This window comes from Cardiocondyla obscurior, linkage group LG07 (genome assembly GCF_019399895.1).
Source record: "Cardiocondyla obscurior isolate alpha-2009 linkage group LG07, Cobs3.1, whole genome shotgun sequence".
Lineage (NCBI taxonomy): Eukaryota > Metazoa > Arthropoda > Insecta > Hymenoptera > Formicidae > Cardiocondyla > Cardiocondyla obscurior.
Genome location: NC_091870.1, coordinates 558,836 through 578,422, shown reverse-complemented (window position 1 = coordinate 578,422; position 19,587 = coordinate 558,836). Strand labels below are relative to the sequence as shown.

Genomic DNA, 19,587 nt, shown 5'->3' with positions numbered 1-19,587 from the left:
AGTTCAATCTTCTCTCTTCTTAGTTCGCCTCATCGTCGCCTTTGCTTTTCTCGCTTCGATTGTCACGCTCGATGCTTTCTCTTGTTTCCTCAAAGAATATTAAAAAAAACAAAAAGAAATAAAGCGTATGAAATAATATTAATGCGAAAAAGTTCGCGCGATTCGTGCGCAGGATGTTTAGCGACTATGTTTTACTATAATTAATCAGCATCACGGAACAACAGTAACAATTTAATCATATGCATGCTGTATCGCTCTTCCTACGATGTGACGAGACATATCCTTCCAGACTAATTTGCAAATAAAATAATAAAAAGAATATTTTCAAATTGCGCAAGGACTTTACTGTAACAAAGTCCCACTTCGTTCATTAGTCGAGATAGGAAATCGGATTTGACTTGACCCAATGCGATTACCATGCCAAAGCCTCTTCCACTACTACGCAGGAATAGTACGTTCTCTATTCTCATGGGAGATCGCGGCTCGTGCGCCTCAATCTTTTCCGCTCATTTTCGAAAAATTATGTTTCCGCCGAGATGGAAAAGATTTGAAAGTAGCCTTAATATAATGTAGCAGCCATTAGTATTAATTACATTCCGTCGAGATCTTTTCTGTTTTACGAATAAAACCGCGGAATAATAAGCAAATTTTTTTGAAAAGTCGTCGCGCTGAAAAACATTTTTTAATCGAATGATTTTGTTACGTTAATTTTTTTTTTTTTTTTGCAACACGGGACGCGCAAAGGAAGTGTATTCGGTAATTTGTTCTCGCGATTGTATTTTTTTATCGTGAAATCTGATTCGGTAACGTATACATATATTATACTTAGAACCGAAGAATTGAATTTTGATTCAAGATTTTTCATTTAAATCTCAATTTTATTATGATAATGGCTGCAACATTTAACCGCTCAGCAACTACTTTCACATATGAAATTACAGTACTTGCAAAGAGAAAGAGAGAGAGAGAGAGAGACGCCGGTGTGGTCGATGTGCCACATACACAAATCAAACTGTATCCCACGACGTCGAATTACGCCTCTGGTCCCTTCAACGATATCATTTTCTGTTTACATACGAGATAATCGCGTTTCCACTCCAATTAATGTCACGCAAAATCCAACGCCACTAACCCAGTTGGGCAAATGTCGGTGACGGAAAATATAAATCCACCATCAATTTTCCATCACAACAAGCTATGTAACTTCATTGCTGCGTACCGAATTGGGGAGCATTTATAATATCACCGATATGAGGAAATCACGCAAATCGTACAATTAAACCAAAAAAATTAATAATATACAAAATAATTAAATATAAAGCGGGAGGATCAATGAGCATCGCGGAAAAAACAGCAATAACGAATTCGAGTCGATCTAGCGCAGATTTTTTTTAAAACAGAAGAGGTGTTATTTTGTATTAACGTTAACGTAAAAATTAATGACGCGTGAGAAGGGAATCGATATTAACTCTCGAGCTTTCGTTAAAGCTGATTCGATAAAGCAGTTGAGCCACTTGACATTTTTTTAAAGAACAAAGCAATCAGGTTGAATCACATAGAAAATAGAATCCGTCGAAGCATTGATCAAACGGGGTAGAACAATATACGCCGACGGGAGCTCGCAAAAAGCTTCCAATGCATTCATCGGTATGGCGGCAAATAAATGTGTGGATAAAAAGAGAAACGGGGAAGAGGAAGAACGAAAGAGATGTAAAATGCACGTTGGATCGCGCCATTATCAATCCTGATGCATTGTCCTGTCAGGACGGAGTCAACGGCGTTGACATGACCCAGATGAAATCGAGGACTCTTGTGGAAAACGCGGGAGAAACACGTGACGATATTCACGCTCGCGCATATTCTAGTATTTAGTCAGAAACAAAATCCACTTGTAATTAACTGAAAAATATGATTTACAGCCTGTTCAAATAATACATTTTAATGACAAAAATTTTCAACAAGCAGATTTTATGATACGACAGCTTTGCGCGTATCTTTAAAACGTTAAGCTTTGTAACACGTTGACGACCGTGAAAAATCTGATCGAAACGAATTAAGATTATGTACGTGGGAGAAGGAAATTTAATTATTATGAAAGCAATTCGAAAATCTCTTTTGGGTATGAACGTTATTGTAAAATTATCATTGCTGACCTTATCTCTGATCTCTTGCCGCATCTTCTCTCGTTCTTCCTCCATTTTGCGATGTTTCTCCTTTCTTCGTTCCTCAGCTTCTCTAATGGCCTCCTGCCTCTCTCTCTCGGCCTCCTCTTCCTTCTCCTTATCATCCTCGTCACCTCCTTCGCCGCCTACCGCGCCTACGAAATAAAGACAGCTTTCATCTATGTGTTCTTTTTAATATTGCATACATATACATATATCATTATACGTATATGCATACGTATATTACATGCTGACCTTTAATAATTAAAAATAAAATAATTTAATTATTAAATAACACTGAAAATTAGATCTTAAAAACTACTTGAAAAAAATTCTACAATACAAAATAAAATAAGAAAAAAAGATATAAATATGTTCTTGGTTTTTATTAATTTAAATTGGAAAAAAAGTAGCGATTGATTAGTAATTTCTTATTTTAATATGCAAACCGTAATTTAAAAACTCAAATGAAAATTCACCTAACTTCTGATTTTGCAGATAGATCGCGCGATTAGATATATTCTAAGCTAGTGATTAGTTTGGTACTATTTATAAATTGTAGGAAAGCATTTTTTATTCAGTGATTATTTCTCTCTCAAGATTATATTTAGTGTAATTAATATACCTGCGCATTTTATTTACAAATTAAAAGAAAGAGAAATAACGCGCTGTAAAGCGATGTTAAATTTTAATTGGATTTCGTGTAATTTCTGATAATTGTAAGTTAAGATCACGCCATCGTAAAAATATGCAGCATATTTGAAAAATGTACACAGCACGATAAAAAAAAAAAAAACGCATTCTACGTCTCTGAAAAAGATTAATAACGGAATTCCTGCGGTTTTCCCTTACTCGCTGATATGTCCGGCAAAACTGTCCACAGACTAGTTTTATTTGACAAAATGAAATTCTCCGATGGTTATCTAGAGAATTTCATGACGTCGCTAGCCAGAAGTGATGTACAGGCCATTTTATTACAACAAACTCAAGTTTCTCTCTCTCTCTCATTCTCTCTCTTTTGCAAATTTATAGATTTTATTTAGTCTCAATATATTTTTAGGGTATCTATAATTATTAGATTTTTTTTTTATATGTATAACTTCCTAATTAAAAAATATATTTTCGTAACAAAAAACGAATACGAAGTAAACCGCGAATTGGCTAGTTAATTATTAGGTAACGGTGGGAATTAATTTCCACTTAGATTGTTTCTAAATAGTATTTTAATTACGAGAAAAAAAAAAAGACGATTGAATTAAATTAGACATAGATATTTCAAAGAGCGTCATGAGGATTCTTACTAAATTATTTTTTTGAAATAATTATACATGCGGTTCTAGAAACTTAGTTGTAAGAGTATGCATGTGCAATGTATAAGCCCTAATCCTGAAAGGATTAATAGTATGACAACGTTGTACAACTATGTATACATGCATGACGTGTTTCTGGTGGGAAATTACAAGTGCGACGATACTTCTGCGTATACCTGCGGGGCTGAAAGTTTACTTACGACCGCTATATTAAAGAAATATTATAAAAGTTATCTGCATCTAGTATTGTTCGTAAGTTTGCGCAGAAGAACTAGGGTGTCGGAAAGAAAGTCTTGCGGTATCAAAAATAATGCGCGCGAATGCGCTTTGCGAACGAAGGTGGGATTAAAAAATGGCACGAAAAAGATCTTGTAAACTTGAACTCGTATACGTATAAAACAAGTATTTCCGCGTTTATTTGAATATGAAAGAAAAAAGTAATACGGCTGGCACGTATTTTTAAAATAAAATGGTTTGAATGTGTAGCTGTTAGGATGTAGTGTAGGGATCTAGGAGTAAAAATGTAGTCTGGGGTGTCTTGAGCTCACGGGCGCCGACGGTGAAACGAGCGGACTTGCTGTTTATTTCATTTTTCCAACTCGTTATACGTAAGCGTAAAAGAAAGTGATCTCGCCAACATGCTTGGCTCTTATCATTGTAAATCATTGCAGATCACGCTTGTTGTAAAAGCTGCAATAATCGATAACAGAAGTACTGCGGCAACTGTTCGAAACGTGTCCGAATGAATTTCGCGACCAATCGCTAGTAGTAAATACTATTTTCGAACACAGAGGGTGGTCGTTTGAAACACCTGCGGCCCAGTGTCACGAACATTCGCTGCACTACTCGGCATTGTCATTGGTATCTAATTGAATTTGCATCTCGTAGCACAAATTTGTAACGATCTCTATTACAAACGGCTGAGAAATTAAAATGTTGGTCGTGATAAAACGCGATAAACAAATGCGCCGCGTAATATCGACGGAAAGTAGCGAGCAGCTGCGGAGTCGATAAGCAGATGCGACTTCGTCGCATATTAATATATTTGGCTATAACTAGTCAGGAATATAGCTTTCTGTTTTATTCATCGGACGTCACGATGAATTTTTCTCGCCGCGCATCTCAATAGAAGACGTTTTTTTACCTCGCGGGAAATATTCATTAAATGATTGTTCCGCGACATATTTATTCGTACATTGCATTGCGCGAATTTTCTATCGTACGCCTCAAATATTTATTATTCGTATATAGTAATAATGTTCGTTCGTGTCAATTACATTACGCATGTATGTTGGTGATTTATTACATTCCTACTGATGCATAATATATGCCGTGAAAATTGATCAGAGGAGACTACACAGACGGCACCGTCTGTATCGGCGCCGTTCTTTATTGATACTTCAATTTCGCGAAAATTCTATTTCCTTTGAAGACAATTTTATATAAAAGCCGCACACGCGCGCGTCAGTCGCGATGCACGCGAGGTATGTCTTCATTTGAAGGGACTGATAAAATCTGCATTTTAACTAGCCTTTATAAGAACGAAACCGCTCTATTTCAGCGCGAACAAACCGCGAAAGAGAAAGTCAGCCTTTTGCCACCCTCTCTCGGTTTCATTCGCCCACCCGAGCTCGATGCTAACGCCGATCGCCGCTTTATCGAACAATCCGACGTCCAATCACCGCCATGCAGATGTTGGAGAAACGAATTTACTGCGAGATTCCGAACGAGTCGATCCCTCCCGTATCGAAACGGTCATCTCGTTTCTCGTTGGACGACGATCGTATTGGCTGTTTCACTACTCGGTTAAATAAAAAAAAAAGGGAGAGAAAAAAAAATCGGGCAACCATCTAAAACGGGTAGATTAGTCGTTTACATGTTACTGCTTGAAGATAGTTCACAGGAAACTCTGTTCTTCACATTTATAAATGATCGAATCGAATCGATTCAGGGTGGCAAATTTTTTTATTAAACACTCGCGCACTCGGTATTATCTTTTAATTAAAACCGCAATCGTAATGTATCGTACGAAACATAATCTCATCTTTATAAATCGCAAAAATTATTTTTATATATTACAATACGAGATAATAAATATGTATGTCGTGTAAAAAATGTAAGACAATTTAAAACTGAAATCATATAACAGCATAGACTACGAACGATTTTTTTCAGACGATTTACAAATGTTAACTGTCTAATCTGTCTATGTGGTATTTAAATGTTTTATATTTTTTCATGTGTACAAAAGTGTTTAACTATTTAATTAAACACTAAAATAACGAAGTACGCCGCATTAAAGGCATATTAATTTTGATTTTTAATCTAAACTTTATAACGCGAGGTGAAAAAACTGTTCTTTTTTTTTCTTTTTTTTTTTTTATGGATATATAACGTTGCGATAACGTGGCATACTACACGTTCGCAGCTACGTGTATTCTTGTGTGTTATCTTTTTTCGTCAGAGTTGGGTTTAGCGTATACGTATGTGCGGTTTGTAGCACATTACGATAGCATCTCTCTTTTACGTAGGCGCCTTCGGCTCAAGGATATTTTGCCTAGCGTGCAAGTAATACATGTGCAAGGTAGAGAACTGCAACAATTCTCTTGTACCATTCTACATATATATGTAGCTTTAACGTTTTTATCGAGCTTTGTAGCTAGCTACTTTCCTTTGGGCACGTATAATAAAGCTTTATAAATGCATGTTGCGCTTTTAAAAAATGCAGGAATGCCAAATTGGAATACGTAGTCCGATGATTACATTCTCGCACACATTTTTCTTTTTTTTTTTTTTATCTAACCCTGGAGCATTGAATACGTTATCAAGTACAAAAGTAATCTTTTATCTGTTCATTGTACTTGACACATATGCATTTTGTCCTAATAGCGTGAGCAATACGTTTAATAAGCATTTCTAAACTTAATATGTCCAAAATGTGTCAAAATAATATTTAGAAAAAGATTTACATCGGCGCAACAATCGCTAAACTGTTTGTTAACGAAGTTTTTGTCAAAGTAACGGCTGAAAGAATATCAAAGGATATTTACGAAGTAAAAAAAAATAAAAATTGTCTTTCTTCTAAATTGTACAAATACCTGTTGTGTTAAGAAAAGTTTTAAATCGACGTTCTGGCTAGTATTTTAATTGGAAAATTCCAGGGATGCTTTTAACAGTTAAAAACATGCTAATTCCGACAGTAACGACTCTTTTTTGAGAGATTTTAAAGGCATTAAAGAGAAATTGTATTAATTCTTTAATATAATTTTTATAATTAATTACATTATTATCCAACGACGGACACATGCTGCATAAGCACAAACATATGTTTCCAAAAATATATCTCTTTCATATTTCGCGATTAACCTACGGCACTTGAACTTTCTGATTCATTAAATTTCAGTCAAAATTGTATGTCAAAATAAAAAAAAAACAGCCAAAAAGAAACGGAGCAGAGGGTAGACGGAACAAAACAGTATCAGTCTTGACGTATCGAAATAATTCGCGAAATCGGCCTCAGTCTCGAAAAAACTGGTTCCAGATTTTCCCTTTTGCGAGATCCGATTTGCATGCAAATCCGCCTGAACTCGGATCTGTGCCCACTCGCACGATTATATTGGCGCACGTTCACATTGTCCCCCTCGAGAAGGGTGAAAAGTTGCCGTTTTAGAGGAAAAAATTGGATTATATTACCAGAAAACCTCGATACGATTCAGCCATAAAATATCCGAGGATAATACGATAAAACAGTCGAAACGTTTTCGAATTCGCGTAAGATTTTTCGATGTAAAATATTAAAACTTTTATTTTTTCATTGCTCTATTTATTTTTTTAAATACAAATCGCAACGCAATCTCGCTTATTCCTAACATTACGTATAGAGTTCGATTTAAAAAAATGTAGTATACCTCATTAGTTTAGTAACATCATCAAGTATGAATGCAATTAATTATCCGCCAACAATTGATCAAATGGAGTAATCTAATACATTCGCATTTATTGGCACATTTGCTCGCGCTACCAAGCATAACTAGAATCTGGTTACCTTGAGCTTAGGTCAAGTAGTCTTGATTAAGCCACTCTGACGTAATTAACCACATCTGCAGAATTCGCTTCTCTTGATGCGGTGCCAAGTTCAATCGTGAACATCGATCGCTTAACATGCGGGTGCACTTTCATTCGACGCGTCACGATTTACAACTGATTATGATTTAGGAATCCAGGTTTAATTATATTGAGTAGTGTCTGGCATTTGATTGTTTATTTCTGATTGGGATAGTTAGTTGCATCGTGGTTCCTTCTCGCAGTAGAAATGTCTCGAGGAAGAGCGAGGTTCTAGTATTAAAAGCTGCTTGTTTCAATTTCGTGCGGTATGTAAATTTCTTCAACATCGTTTACAGATAATTTCACTTTTTTTTCCTATTCTTTCCTCTCTTCTCTCTCTCTTTCTCTTGCCCGAAATTTCGTAATACTGATTTCAGTTTCTCCTTCGTCACAACTTTTTCTCCACAATTTATCGACGTAGAGAATTTTGCTACGGCTTTGACGTGAAAATTCCTTGCTCGGTGAAAGATTTATCGCGAGTGTTAAGATTAATGATCATGGTCGCACACGCTTAAGTAAATGTTAAAGGGGACGCGCTTAAATGATTATAAGGAACGGCCTAACCATTTTTTTTCTTTTTCCTAAAAATCGTTCGTGGTAAGCGTTGTATGTAATATGCAGCTTGAAATTTTTAACTTAATTTTTAATATTTTTTTATTACTTTTTTTTACAGTTTTTGTATTTATTATGTAAATTCAGAGATAAAACAAAGGTCTAAAATAATCCACGTTCAAAATAAAAAATAGTATAATACTTTAGTTTTTTTTTTATATACGTATGATTTAAAATAAGGAGATAAAAATTAATATACCATCTTCCAGCCCTCCAATAAAACGTCTAACACTGTTGCATTTCTGTTTTAAATTGCATAATTTTGTTACTTCCTTAAGAATATTTCTAGTCTGTTGTATTCGAAGCATGGAATTAATCTTATTGATTGTCCCTTTGATAGCTGCAACATCAATTGATCCGTACGATACGAGCTCACTTTAAATTATACAATAGCGGGGTAATTTCTCTGGTGGTTGAATCGTAGTTGGTTCATGCCGTATGTTTGAAGTTACTTGGCCAGATTGTCGAGTCGCGCGACAGGCTGCTTCAGTCTGCGATACGCTTCGTGAGCCGATCGCAATTGTCTCAAGAGACGAAAGGAGAAGAGAATTTCAATGGCTATGCGGTTATTCGTGCGGTTATCGCGTGATGCTTTACCTTTGTCTTGTCTTGTTGAGGCGTATTGGAAACGTCGGGATGAATTACAGGAAATGTGTATACGTATATGATAATAAAACGTCAATAATATAACAAAAATTATTACGAGAGTTACTGCGTAAAATAAAAGTTCAAAAATAAAATTAAATGTTTGGAAAAATAAAAAAAAATTGTATTAAATTAAAAGAAAGAAATTTATTCTTAAAATTCAAGAAAGGACAATTTTGATAGCGGAAACATTGTCAAAGAATCTGTCGTTGTTCTCATTGCTGATATTTATCGAAAGAAAAATGATGGGAAAAGGATATAGCTGCTCCAATCTCAACTGCAGAAGCGCAATAACTTACAACGTAGGCGTAGCGCGTAGCCGTGCACGAGTATTATTCTCTTTGGCAGAATAGAGGCGAAAGAACATCGGACTATTTTGTCAACGAGTTATTTATGACCGTGTAGTATATTGATTCGCTCATACGGTCGTATGCCCCTTCGCCAACGTTTTGCGTGCACGCACGTGCATATTTTTTAATTTTGAAAGAGTAAAGTAACAGGGAAATTTTCCTTTGATTAGTTTATTACGTGAAAAAAGATTTTCACCAAATAACTCAAAATTTTTTATTATTTATTTCGAAATATATTTAAAAAAGATAATTATTAATTTATTTAGGTAATAAATACATATATTTTTTCTTGCTTTTATTTCTTTTTAAATTTCTCTCCTTTTCTCTCTTTCTCTCTCTCTTTTCTTCTTTCCTTCTTTGTTAAATGCGATATCAGTATATAAAATCCTATCTGTAATAAATTTGTGTGACGCCTGAATTAGCTGATGTAATCGATTCTCTTGTTACCGTTTATTAAATTATAAATTATCTTATATATAAAATTACCTTTACATTAATTTAAACACTAACGTGTCTACAATAATATGTTTTATTTTATGTTACAGTCACCGGCAGAACACCACAAACTCCGCTGAAGCTCAGATCGGTAAGTCCCATGATTTTATTTTCGTAGTTTATAATATGGGTATCTTAAAAAATAGCGAGCGCGTAGCACGCCCATGGTTTCTAGTAATAAAAAAAATTCCTACTAATGTTAAGTGGATCCGGTCAGTAACTTACGTGTATCATAATAGACTTATGCCATTTTTAAACGACTCCTTCGAGAGTTTCGAAATATAAATTCACAGCGTACTTCTTACTTTTCCCGGCAAGACTTTATCGCCTGGATGAGACAAACCGAGAACACGAAAGTAGCATCGGAAAGTTTCTGGTTGAAGGAGAAAAACCGCAGTACTATCATTCAATGTTACATAATCTTTGTGGAAAAAGCTAAAATGCAAAATATTTAACGAGACTTAAGAAATTTATTTTAGACAGATTGCACAAATCATAATTAAAAAAAAATCTAATATTTGAATTACTATTATTATTGAAAACAAAAATCGTATAAAATTTTAACGTTCTATGTAGTTTATCTGGAGAAATGATCTAGATATTCTGGATATAGATTTGCGTGTGCATTATTTGTTATATTTTTTAAGGCCGTCTATAGACACTTATTTCTTTTTGAATTTATAATTGGCATAAAATAAAAGTAAATCTAGCACGTGAAAGTAGCGTAAACCTTGCGAAGAAGAGATGCAAGGACAGATGGTACTCATTAGAAGGTGAACTCAAAAGGACAAGCTTATTTCGGAACGGACGCGCTTCTAAGTCGATGACGTGAAATTCAATTATGCTTCCGGTGTCTGGAAGAGAATTATCTCAAGAACGATCTCGACACCCATCGACTAAGTTACTCGAAGATTTTCATTATAAATTGAGTTACAGCAGAATTTCAATCTCCACCATCGATAATCGAATCGTAATCGTAATGGAGACGATGCGATAGCGCGTTTTGCTAATGAAGATATTTCTCTCATGTAATAAATATGAAAGTATTGAATAATCTTATCAAAGTGTCTCGATCGATGAGATCGACAATATGAATAATATTTTTTATTTTTAATTAAAGGGTTCGACAAATCTTTATTTTAAAAAATACTAACAATAAGATAAATAAGTCGTATATAAGTAATAAATTTTTACTTTTTTATTTAATTAAAGAATTCTTTCGTATACCGAACATTAACACATTAAATCAAATACAGAAGTTTACTGAAATAAAAAAAGAAAAACAATGACACTTATAATAATTTAAATTTATTAAAATTTAATACTGTAAGTTCTTATTTCTTAAAAATAAGTCAATCATTTCTGTTAAAAATTTAAAATAAACCTTGTGATTTCTTCTCTATAAAAAAAATTAAAATCAGAGAATAACAGAAAGTAATATTTCAGTATTTTTAAAAAAACACGAGAAATATACGACTGCACATAACGCAAGTGAATAAACGATATTTTACAAGACATTTTTATTTTCAATACACATAGATATTTTGTTCAAATTAATGCTTTAATATTTTAAATATGAATACATGTATAAAATATATTCAATACATATAACGTTTGTCAGAGATATTGCAAATAAGTGCTGATTTATTTCTCGATGTATTAAAATATATTTTTGTTATTTAAATTGTTTATTTGATTATTATAGTGTTATAAATAATTTAAATTAAAAATTATTATATTATATATCATAGATTAATTAATTTTCCATAATATTTTAAACAAAATTAGTTTCACAAACTTTATGTCGCATATTTTCTTTTAAAACTTTTTTTATGCATTAAAATATCAAAAAATTGACAGATTAAAAAAAAATTATTTCGTAAATTCTTCTTTAACTTTTTTCAGTTACAATTAATTAATGTCTCACTTCAAACGTAAACGAAGTTTCGGGCATAAACCATACAATATCTTTTTATATAATAAACTGTTTATGAAGAAAAAAAAAAACCAACCCTAAAGGGTGTATGTAGGTGTGTGTGTCAGCGTGTGTCACTGTATGTGTATGAAAGAGAGAGAGAGAGAGAGTGAGTGAGTGATAGACAGAGATAAAAAGAGAGGGGAGAGAAAAAGAGAGAAAAAGAGAGAAGTGAAAAGAAAAGTGGAAGAGTAGAATCAATAGGTAATACAATGATGTTTTTTAACTTTTTCTTCAGCCACAATACCTTAATTCTTTGGTGCAGATGAAATTCTCACGATTAAGAAAGGGTCGAGGGTATTCCTGCTGACACTCGCGAGTTAAAGTAAGCGGTCGCGATGAAACATGACTCGATAAAAAAATTTTTTTCCCGCCGTGGAAGCAGGTCGATTTCGATAATTGGAGCATGTCAAACGAACGAGATCGATAAGCAGTTAAGTAGTGCATGCTTGATTTTGAATAGGACATACCCAGTATGTCCATGATTGACTCCCGTGATGGCCTGCACTCGTGATAGTGGCGACAGTAGTACTGGTGGCGTAACGGTCAGACTTTGCCACGGAGGCTACCACCACCACCACCACCGCCACCACCGCAACCCTTGTCTACCTCCACCAACCTTCACGGGATGCGCACTCCCCACTACGAGGATGGGCGTGCTTGCCGGTGCGAAGGGGTTGGAAGGGAGCTAGAAAAATGTTCAGTTCCTCTCCAGAGGTACCGCTGGTTTCCCTTCCACCCCCTATCCGCCGCGCAATATTTTTCCCGTCCCTATAACCGACATGATCGGCCTTCTATAGAATAGGACGGGATGGAATGCGACACCGACACCTCTCGATATGGAGAACGAAGAATGGAATGTCGGCGGTGAGCGACGTCGAGCTTGTACAGTCGGTTAAGCGGCTCGACTGGGTCACGGGGAATCAAGTGATGGAAATCGCGCACAGCAGGCTCCCGGGCTAAACCTTACGCTAAAATATACTTTTATTTTCTATGTAACGAATGCTTTGTTTGTCCTTTAGACCGTAACAGCAAGCTAGTAGAAAGAAAAAAAATATAATCTCGTTAAAATAACGAGGTACTATTACAAGAAGATAAGAAATTATCTTTACCACGGGAAAAAAAAAATTATGGCGCGAGCGAATAATTTTACGCAAGTCTATATCGTGTAGTATGTCCTAGGATGAATTATTATTTAATTCACATTCTTATATTTATATTAAAAAATTTTTTTTTTTTAGTAATTGTTTCCAAAAAAAATTAAAAACAACTCTAGTTTATGCCACAGTCTTTATCATCGAAACACTTGATATAAAGTCCTTAGAGTTTCTAAGTTGAAGAATATAATAGTTTATGAACACCGTTATATAAGTAGGTTAGCAGAGGAATGGCTGATAACTTAGTGTTGCGAAGGATTACATTGTCACGTTATACTATTCAGCATTATTGCATTCTCTGTAGCTGAGAAGAAGCGAGTGAATTGTCTGCTACTTTGTGTAAATATTTGCAAACAAAACTTGTAAGAACTACAGTGATAAATACTGCAGCAGTACTTAAGCTGATTCCAAACTATAAAACAACAGGAATAATATGGAAAAAAGTAATGCGGAAAAACAGAAAAAAAAAGAAAAAGAAAGCTTCGTTTCTTTACTTATTAAACATTTAAACAATTAGATTAATAGTTGGTAAAAATAATCAATCGATTAGTTTTTCAATAATTAGAGTAATTAATTTTTTTTCAAATTTTCTTCATTAACGTCCAGATAAGATTCGAAGGTTTAAGGAAACAATTTTGGTGTTTTAGTTACATTTTCAAGTCTTTTAGGTAATTTAGGATTTGGTGCCACTTTGACCTATCGTTCACAAGGTATGACAGATGTTCGCCAACGATATCTCGCAATCGACCTCTGGTTAATGGGTCGTAGGTCGCAGACCCTATTAACTACTACCCGCGAGTAGACCCAATAAATTATATCGCTCATTAAGTGCGCTCTACACGTGGGAATATTCCTTAATGGCTTTCCGCCTTCACTCGGAATATTTGCGTGCAAATGATCTACGCTTTGCTAATTGCAATTTCTCTCTTCTACAAAAATTATATGTACATATATGTATTTATTTTATACGTTGTTTTATACGTTGTTACGATTAAATAATATAATTAAGAGTAATAATAAATAATTGCGCATAAAAGATAAGAAAAAAAAAATAGTAGAGATTAATAATAATGTTTTTGAAATTTAGGTTTTTGATTAAGTTGATTTAAAAACTTAGTAAAATATTTTTTTTTTTTTACCTCCGATTTCTGTTATCGGGTAGGTACGGAATATTCTGTATACGGTTGAGGAAGAGAAAGTCACCTTTTATCTCGTTTCTTTTGTGCAATGTAATATCTTTGCTTTTAGCCAATTGCAACGTAGAGAAAGGAAAATTCATCCATAGGAAACGATCCTTAACAAAGGTCCCACTTTCGTTTACTTCCTTTTACGCGTTTACGTATCGTTCGTACTTGCTGCCACCCTGCTTGACTATCGGCTTGATAAATATGGGCGGCTGTTGAATAATGCAACGAGTGCTCTGGCAGTAAACAAGTAACGTAACACCGCGGGTTACTGATTCGCCTAAATCACTCTGACCGACCTCCTCGCTCGCTTATGCGACTCGCCGCCACATTTTCCGCAAGCTATCTGGTTTGATACATGTGTTTTGTAAGTAATGCGAGCATGTTTTGCAAGGCACTGATAATTCGCAGAATCAAGAATCTCGATGATACAAGAAATGAAAAAAGAAAAAAAAACACAAGTAGAATTTAAAGTCTATTTTTAATTTTATTATGAATAAAAAAAAGAAAAAAAAACATTTGAAAGGTATAACTTGGCGTAACTTGTTATTTCAGAAAAGACTTTTTATTTGCTTTAGAATTCAAAATTACAAATTTATTTAACAGTAATATAAAACTAACGCGAATTCTCGCAATATCAGGAAGCCAAAACGTTATTTAATTTTGTAAATTAATAAACAAGATTTGTGTAAAAATAAATAGAAAGAAATTGAAAAAATTTAATGTAATGAATATATAGCGGGCTTTCAACTAATAACGGTGAAAAATACGTGCACGCGATCTGTGTGCTTGGTACAGGTTATTCCGTTAGTAGCGTTTAAGCACACCTTGATGGCTTCAATCACGTCAAATACGTTGCGTTTGATTGCGTTCGAGAATTCCGACATGTGCACGTGGCTTTATATACACACGTGTGCTAGTATTATAACAGTGGAACATGCACAGATTTGGTCAGGCGAAGGTAAACGCGAGCGCTTTTGAAATTAACTTTGTACTAAATGTTTAAAATTATTTAATTGTATCCTTGTCTTAAAAAATTGGCGTGACGCGTAAATTACTTGTAACGCAGCACGGTTATTTTCGTCATTTTTACTAATAAAATATAATTTTTTTTGTTTCAGATGAAAAATCCAGAGGAAGACTTTCGTCGAAGGAGCACCGGACTGACATCCTTGTTGGAGTAGCCAGTGCTGAGAGGAGGAGGAGGGCCTAGGAAAGGCATCCTGCATCAGCGGAGCAACTTTTAGGTAAGCATAAATTTTTTTAAATAAAATCTTTAATAAAAGAAAACTTTTACTTTTTTTTTTATTAATCTTCTTAACTATACAGGCATGTCTACATTAATTTTTTTTTTATGTTACAGTCACCGACAGAATACTTCAACTCCGCTGAAGTTGCAGATTGGTAAGTCATATAATTTTATTTTTTTATGATTTATAATTGGAGTCGCTCAAAAAATAGCGCGCGTTACATGCACGCATAATTTCTTCTAGTAATGTAAAATATAAATGTATAGAAATCTGTTTGAAGAAAGAAAACGAATGGAATTGCTTATTTACGTAAAAAGAAAATTATTTTTAACAGAATATTTGAAAAAAGAAATTACTCTGCGTGCAAATTGTTATAGCGATAGAATGTACGATAATGAAAAGAAATTGTCCTGATTAATAAGAAAATTAACAGTAATAAAAAACATCGAAATAACAACAAAAATTTAAATCCATCAAGATTCCATGCATAAATTTCTGCAGCTTAAGCATGCGCGATTTACGTAATAAAGCGCAATATTTCATCCCTACTTTATTTCGTTCATAATTTTTTACATTTAAAAATGTATGAGTTTATTGAGATTAAGTTGAGATAATTAAGAAGATATGAAACATGCATTTGTTTGTAACATTGATGTCTAATCGACAATTTTCTTCTCTAATTTTTTAATTTATAAAACAGTAAATTAACAACGTTGCTAAAAAAGTTTACATTTTGCATAATAATCAAGATCGTGAATAAATATAGTGAATTTCAAAGATAAAAAAGATTTATTTTCCAGAATAAATAAAGTCAAAATTTTTTAGTTTTTTTTTTTCATTAGTGTTCTAACGTATGCTTGTTTCATATTAATATTTGGGATAGACGTAGCTCAGTTCCCGGCTTATATTCATCTTTGCGCACTAGTGAAGGAAGGAAGGAAGGAAGGTAGGTAGGTAGGTAGGCAGTCAGGCAATCTCCGAGGGAGGAATCTCTCGAGTCGGCAGGCTTTCGCGCTATAAAGTTGTTCTTCAAGTATTCCTATATCGCCCACACCGTTGGTATGCCAATATAGTGCTCGCCCTTTGTCACCCCCCTCATTCCCGAGAGCGTGCTCTCGTCGACCACTCTCGTCACATCCCTTGCCGTGCTGCCATATTCCCTCATCGACCAGCAGAACGTCCCCTGACTCTCTCGCATACCCCGTTTCGCACACAGTGGTATGTTCGCATGCCAGAGATATAATGATTGGCAGCGCGCGGGGCAGCGGACTGTCTGCACTCCAACCACGACGATGCGTCGGCTATGTTCCCTTCTCGCCCGTAGTACAATGTTTGTACGAACAATTAAGTAGACTCGAATGAATTCAAAATTGATCGAGTAATTTATAATTATGGTTTACGTACATATCTATATTCGTGGCGCGCAATGAGCTTTCATTCGAAATGTCTGTAGCAAAATTAATGAGAGAAACGAAACAACACTTTTTTTTTTTTATGTCTTTAAATAATTGTACAGCTGTACGATTATTTGTTTCGTAAATTCGAATTATTATCAGGATCAATAATAGCGAATTAACGAGCAACGACGATGTACGCGACACTCCCCGAGCTTAAGTTAAACGGACGGCTGCTGATAAGGCTTGTCGTAACGGGTCCTGGAAACCAGCAGCTTCGCCTGCTATGAGAAGGTATACTCGGCAATTCACGTCTCGAGACACATACGCCCCTACGTTTGATTGTAAAATAATGACGTCGGGCTATGTCTTTCAATCGTAAAGGAACAATCGATTTTATCTCGCCTGTATTTTACTTTAAACAGGCGTCATCCATTAACGTTGCTCTCTCTCTCTCTCTTTTCCCTGATTTTATCGGAGTCGCAATAAATTGTTAAAAATATAAATTTAACGATATTATTTACGAAATGCGAAGTAATAAAAAAATAGGAAGAGCCGAAGTATTGGCCGTTAGGGTATTATAAATGAATTTATTATGTCCTGGCGTATAGCGCCATTCGCTTGTGGTTTTCACAGTGACGCAGAGAGGCGACAGGTTTTGACGTTAATATGATGCGGCCGGCCGCATGCACTGCGAGATTGACACATTCTGTAGGCTTAATCGGCTCCTCTATACCACCGCTAATAGCGCGTGATCTAATCGTTAACCCGTATTGTGCGCTTTTTGCGCGATTACTAATTCTCCTGAAAGCTATTTGTTCTATCGACGTCTAAATACCAGCGGCCAAGTAATTTCACGTTTAAGATCGAACCGTCCAACTATTTCGCCTCGCGCCTCGCCGGCAAAGCTCTTCAACTATCTCCAGTCAGGATCATCTCTTAAAGAGAGTTCAATCATCCGTCTAATTACCGTTGCTTCTCTTGCTCTCGCTTTCGTATCCTTTCTCGTCATTCACTCGGACACTTTTGCCTCTTCGGTTCCTTCCTTCTGCGTACCGGAAGAGCTTTTTATTCCTTTTTCTACGTGAATACTTTCTTTCTAACGGTCAAACGCGATGTGCTTAAATCAGTTATACGCTTTAATTTTATTTCATTTTGCATTGATCGTTTTGTAAGTTGAAAGTTAATTTGATTAAATTTGAATTATCGGTGAAGCTGTAAAATTTCTTATCGAACAATCATTTGTATTAATCATTAAATAGATTATTTAAAAATACAAAGGTAAATTATATTAATTTATCTATTAAATAAAATATTGACGTAAGATGACGTGAAAGCTATACGAGTTTCGTACATAGTGCGGTCCAAAAAAAAATTAAATTAATCGCACGACAACAAGAGTAAAGATAACGATAGATTACAATGAAATATACGCGGGAGTATGAAGTAGAGATAAGTAGACAAAAAGCGCGAGATTCAGTGAAAACTACGGGATAGCGGGATAGCGTTGCGCCACGCGTCAAGTTAATAACGGCTCAAGCCTCAAGCGCTTGAGAATAGAAACCACATACAGTCGACTCACGTGCGTGCGAGTCAGGCTGTAAATCAGCCTTAAACCTGACTGGGCAGCTTACAATCAAATGTACTTAGCCAGACTTACCCGAAGCGGCCGGATAAAGTGGCGAAAGACGAAAATGGAATATATCCACGATCATAAAGCGCGCACCCCACCGTACTTTTCTTCTCCTTCGTCTCGCCAATGCCATTCTTATTCCCTTACCTCATCGCGGCTTTTACTCCCAGAAATCACATTCGTAATACGTCGTCAAAAAGAATTTCTCGCAGGATTCTAATGGAATTGCCTTTAAATGTGCATCCATACATCAGAATTCTAGGATAAAACATTCCTCTTGTTACGTGCATTTGGCTTGACATTGAAAAGCAAGTGATCTGTATCAAAGAATATTAAACGGTCCGAATATATCTGCGTTACATTCTTGGATTTTATTTTAACGTTTATAAAATATAAAAAAAAAATTTACTTAAGATCGAAATATTGTTTTGAACTGTACTTAAATAATTAAATTATTTAAGGCCGATAATTTTTGAATTTTCAGTAGAAATAATATCGAATTATCGTGCTAATCATTAGTAATGATGGTTGTTCAAGAAATCTCGAGACTGTTATCGCGTAGAAAGTTAATAAGATTAACTTGCCGTCATTGTCTCTAAACTGCCATATGTTTTCTCAGCAGAAGATTTCAAAGGACTAATGCGATAATGGGGATTAAGAAGGGCCGTTTTGAGGGTTGTGCTAGCTTAGATAGAGTACATTTCAAGGGGGGACCCAGATTAGAAAGGTCTAATTGCCACTTAATCTACCATAGAAATATATATATATCGTTATCAGCCCGTATGCTCGATGTATACAGAGCATATTTCGATGTGTGCGCGATACGCGGTTCTTTATAGCAAGATATTAATGTCGATCGTTAATTTAAGTACGAAAAAAAATTAATCACCGACGCAAAATGCAACATCGTTACCCTCCGTTTATGTATCTTTAAAAAAGAATGATAAATTTAGGAACGAAATGCTCGATATTTTCTCGCGATCGCGATCGGGTTTAGATTACGCTTAAGTACTCGTGACGCGAAACAATACATTAATCTCTTCAACAATAATGTTATAACAATATGACGAACAAAAAAATTCCGCGGATAAAAATGACAGGGGCCAATCAACATCTGGCGATAGCTCCTACGATCCGGGAGACGTTATCGCACAAAGCCCGTTTGCCAAGTCGTGAAGAAAGATGGATAGTTTTCATCGTCCCGCTCCATAAATTCTCGGGAGGGAATCCTGGACGGCGATAAAAGAAGAGAAAAGGAGATACCATAGGGAACTGCCATTTTCTTTTGAGCTGTGAAAGAAATCCGAGAAATGTTT

At 35.1% G+C, this 19,587-nt stretch overlaps 2 protein-coding genes across 4 annotated transcripts in view; one reads left to right on the top strand and one right to left on the bottom strand.

Annotated features, from left to right (window-relative positions):
* Cpx (synaptic transmission protein complexin) overlaps positions 1–19,587 on the bottom strand; it is an 88,634-nt gene that overhangs the window by 4,030 nt on the left and 65,017 nt on the right. The window contains exons 1-2 of one of the 3 annotated variants that reach the window (XM_070658895.1): positions 12,124–12,229; positions 2,154–2,317 (exon numbers count right to left, since the gene is read on the bottom strand). In XM_070658895.1, coding sequence (XP_070514996.1) covers positions 2,154–2,317; positions 12,124–12,136 — 177 coding nt within the window. In that variant the 5' untranslated portion in view covers positions 12,137–12,229. Of the gene's footprint in view, positions 1–2,153; positions 2,318–11,900; positions 12,098–12,123; positions 12,230–19,587 lie in introns of those variants that run through there. The other 2 variants (XM_070658896.1, XM_070658894.1) reach the window with 2 other exon arrangements.
* LOC139104477 (uncharacterized) overlaps positions 1–19,587 on the top strand; it is a 47,321-nt gene that overhangs the window by 18,239 nt on the left and 9,495 nt on the right. Inside the window, exons 3-4 of the mRNA XM_070660010.1 lie at positions 9,729–9,769; positions 15,116–15,398. Coding sequence (XP_070516111.1) covers positions 15,326–15,398 — 73 coding nt within the window. The 5' untranslated portion in view covers positions 9,729–9,769; positions 15,116–15,325. The remainder of the gene's footprint in view (positions 1–9,728; positions 9,770–15,115; positions 15,399–19,587) is intronic.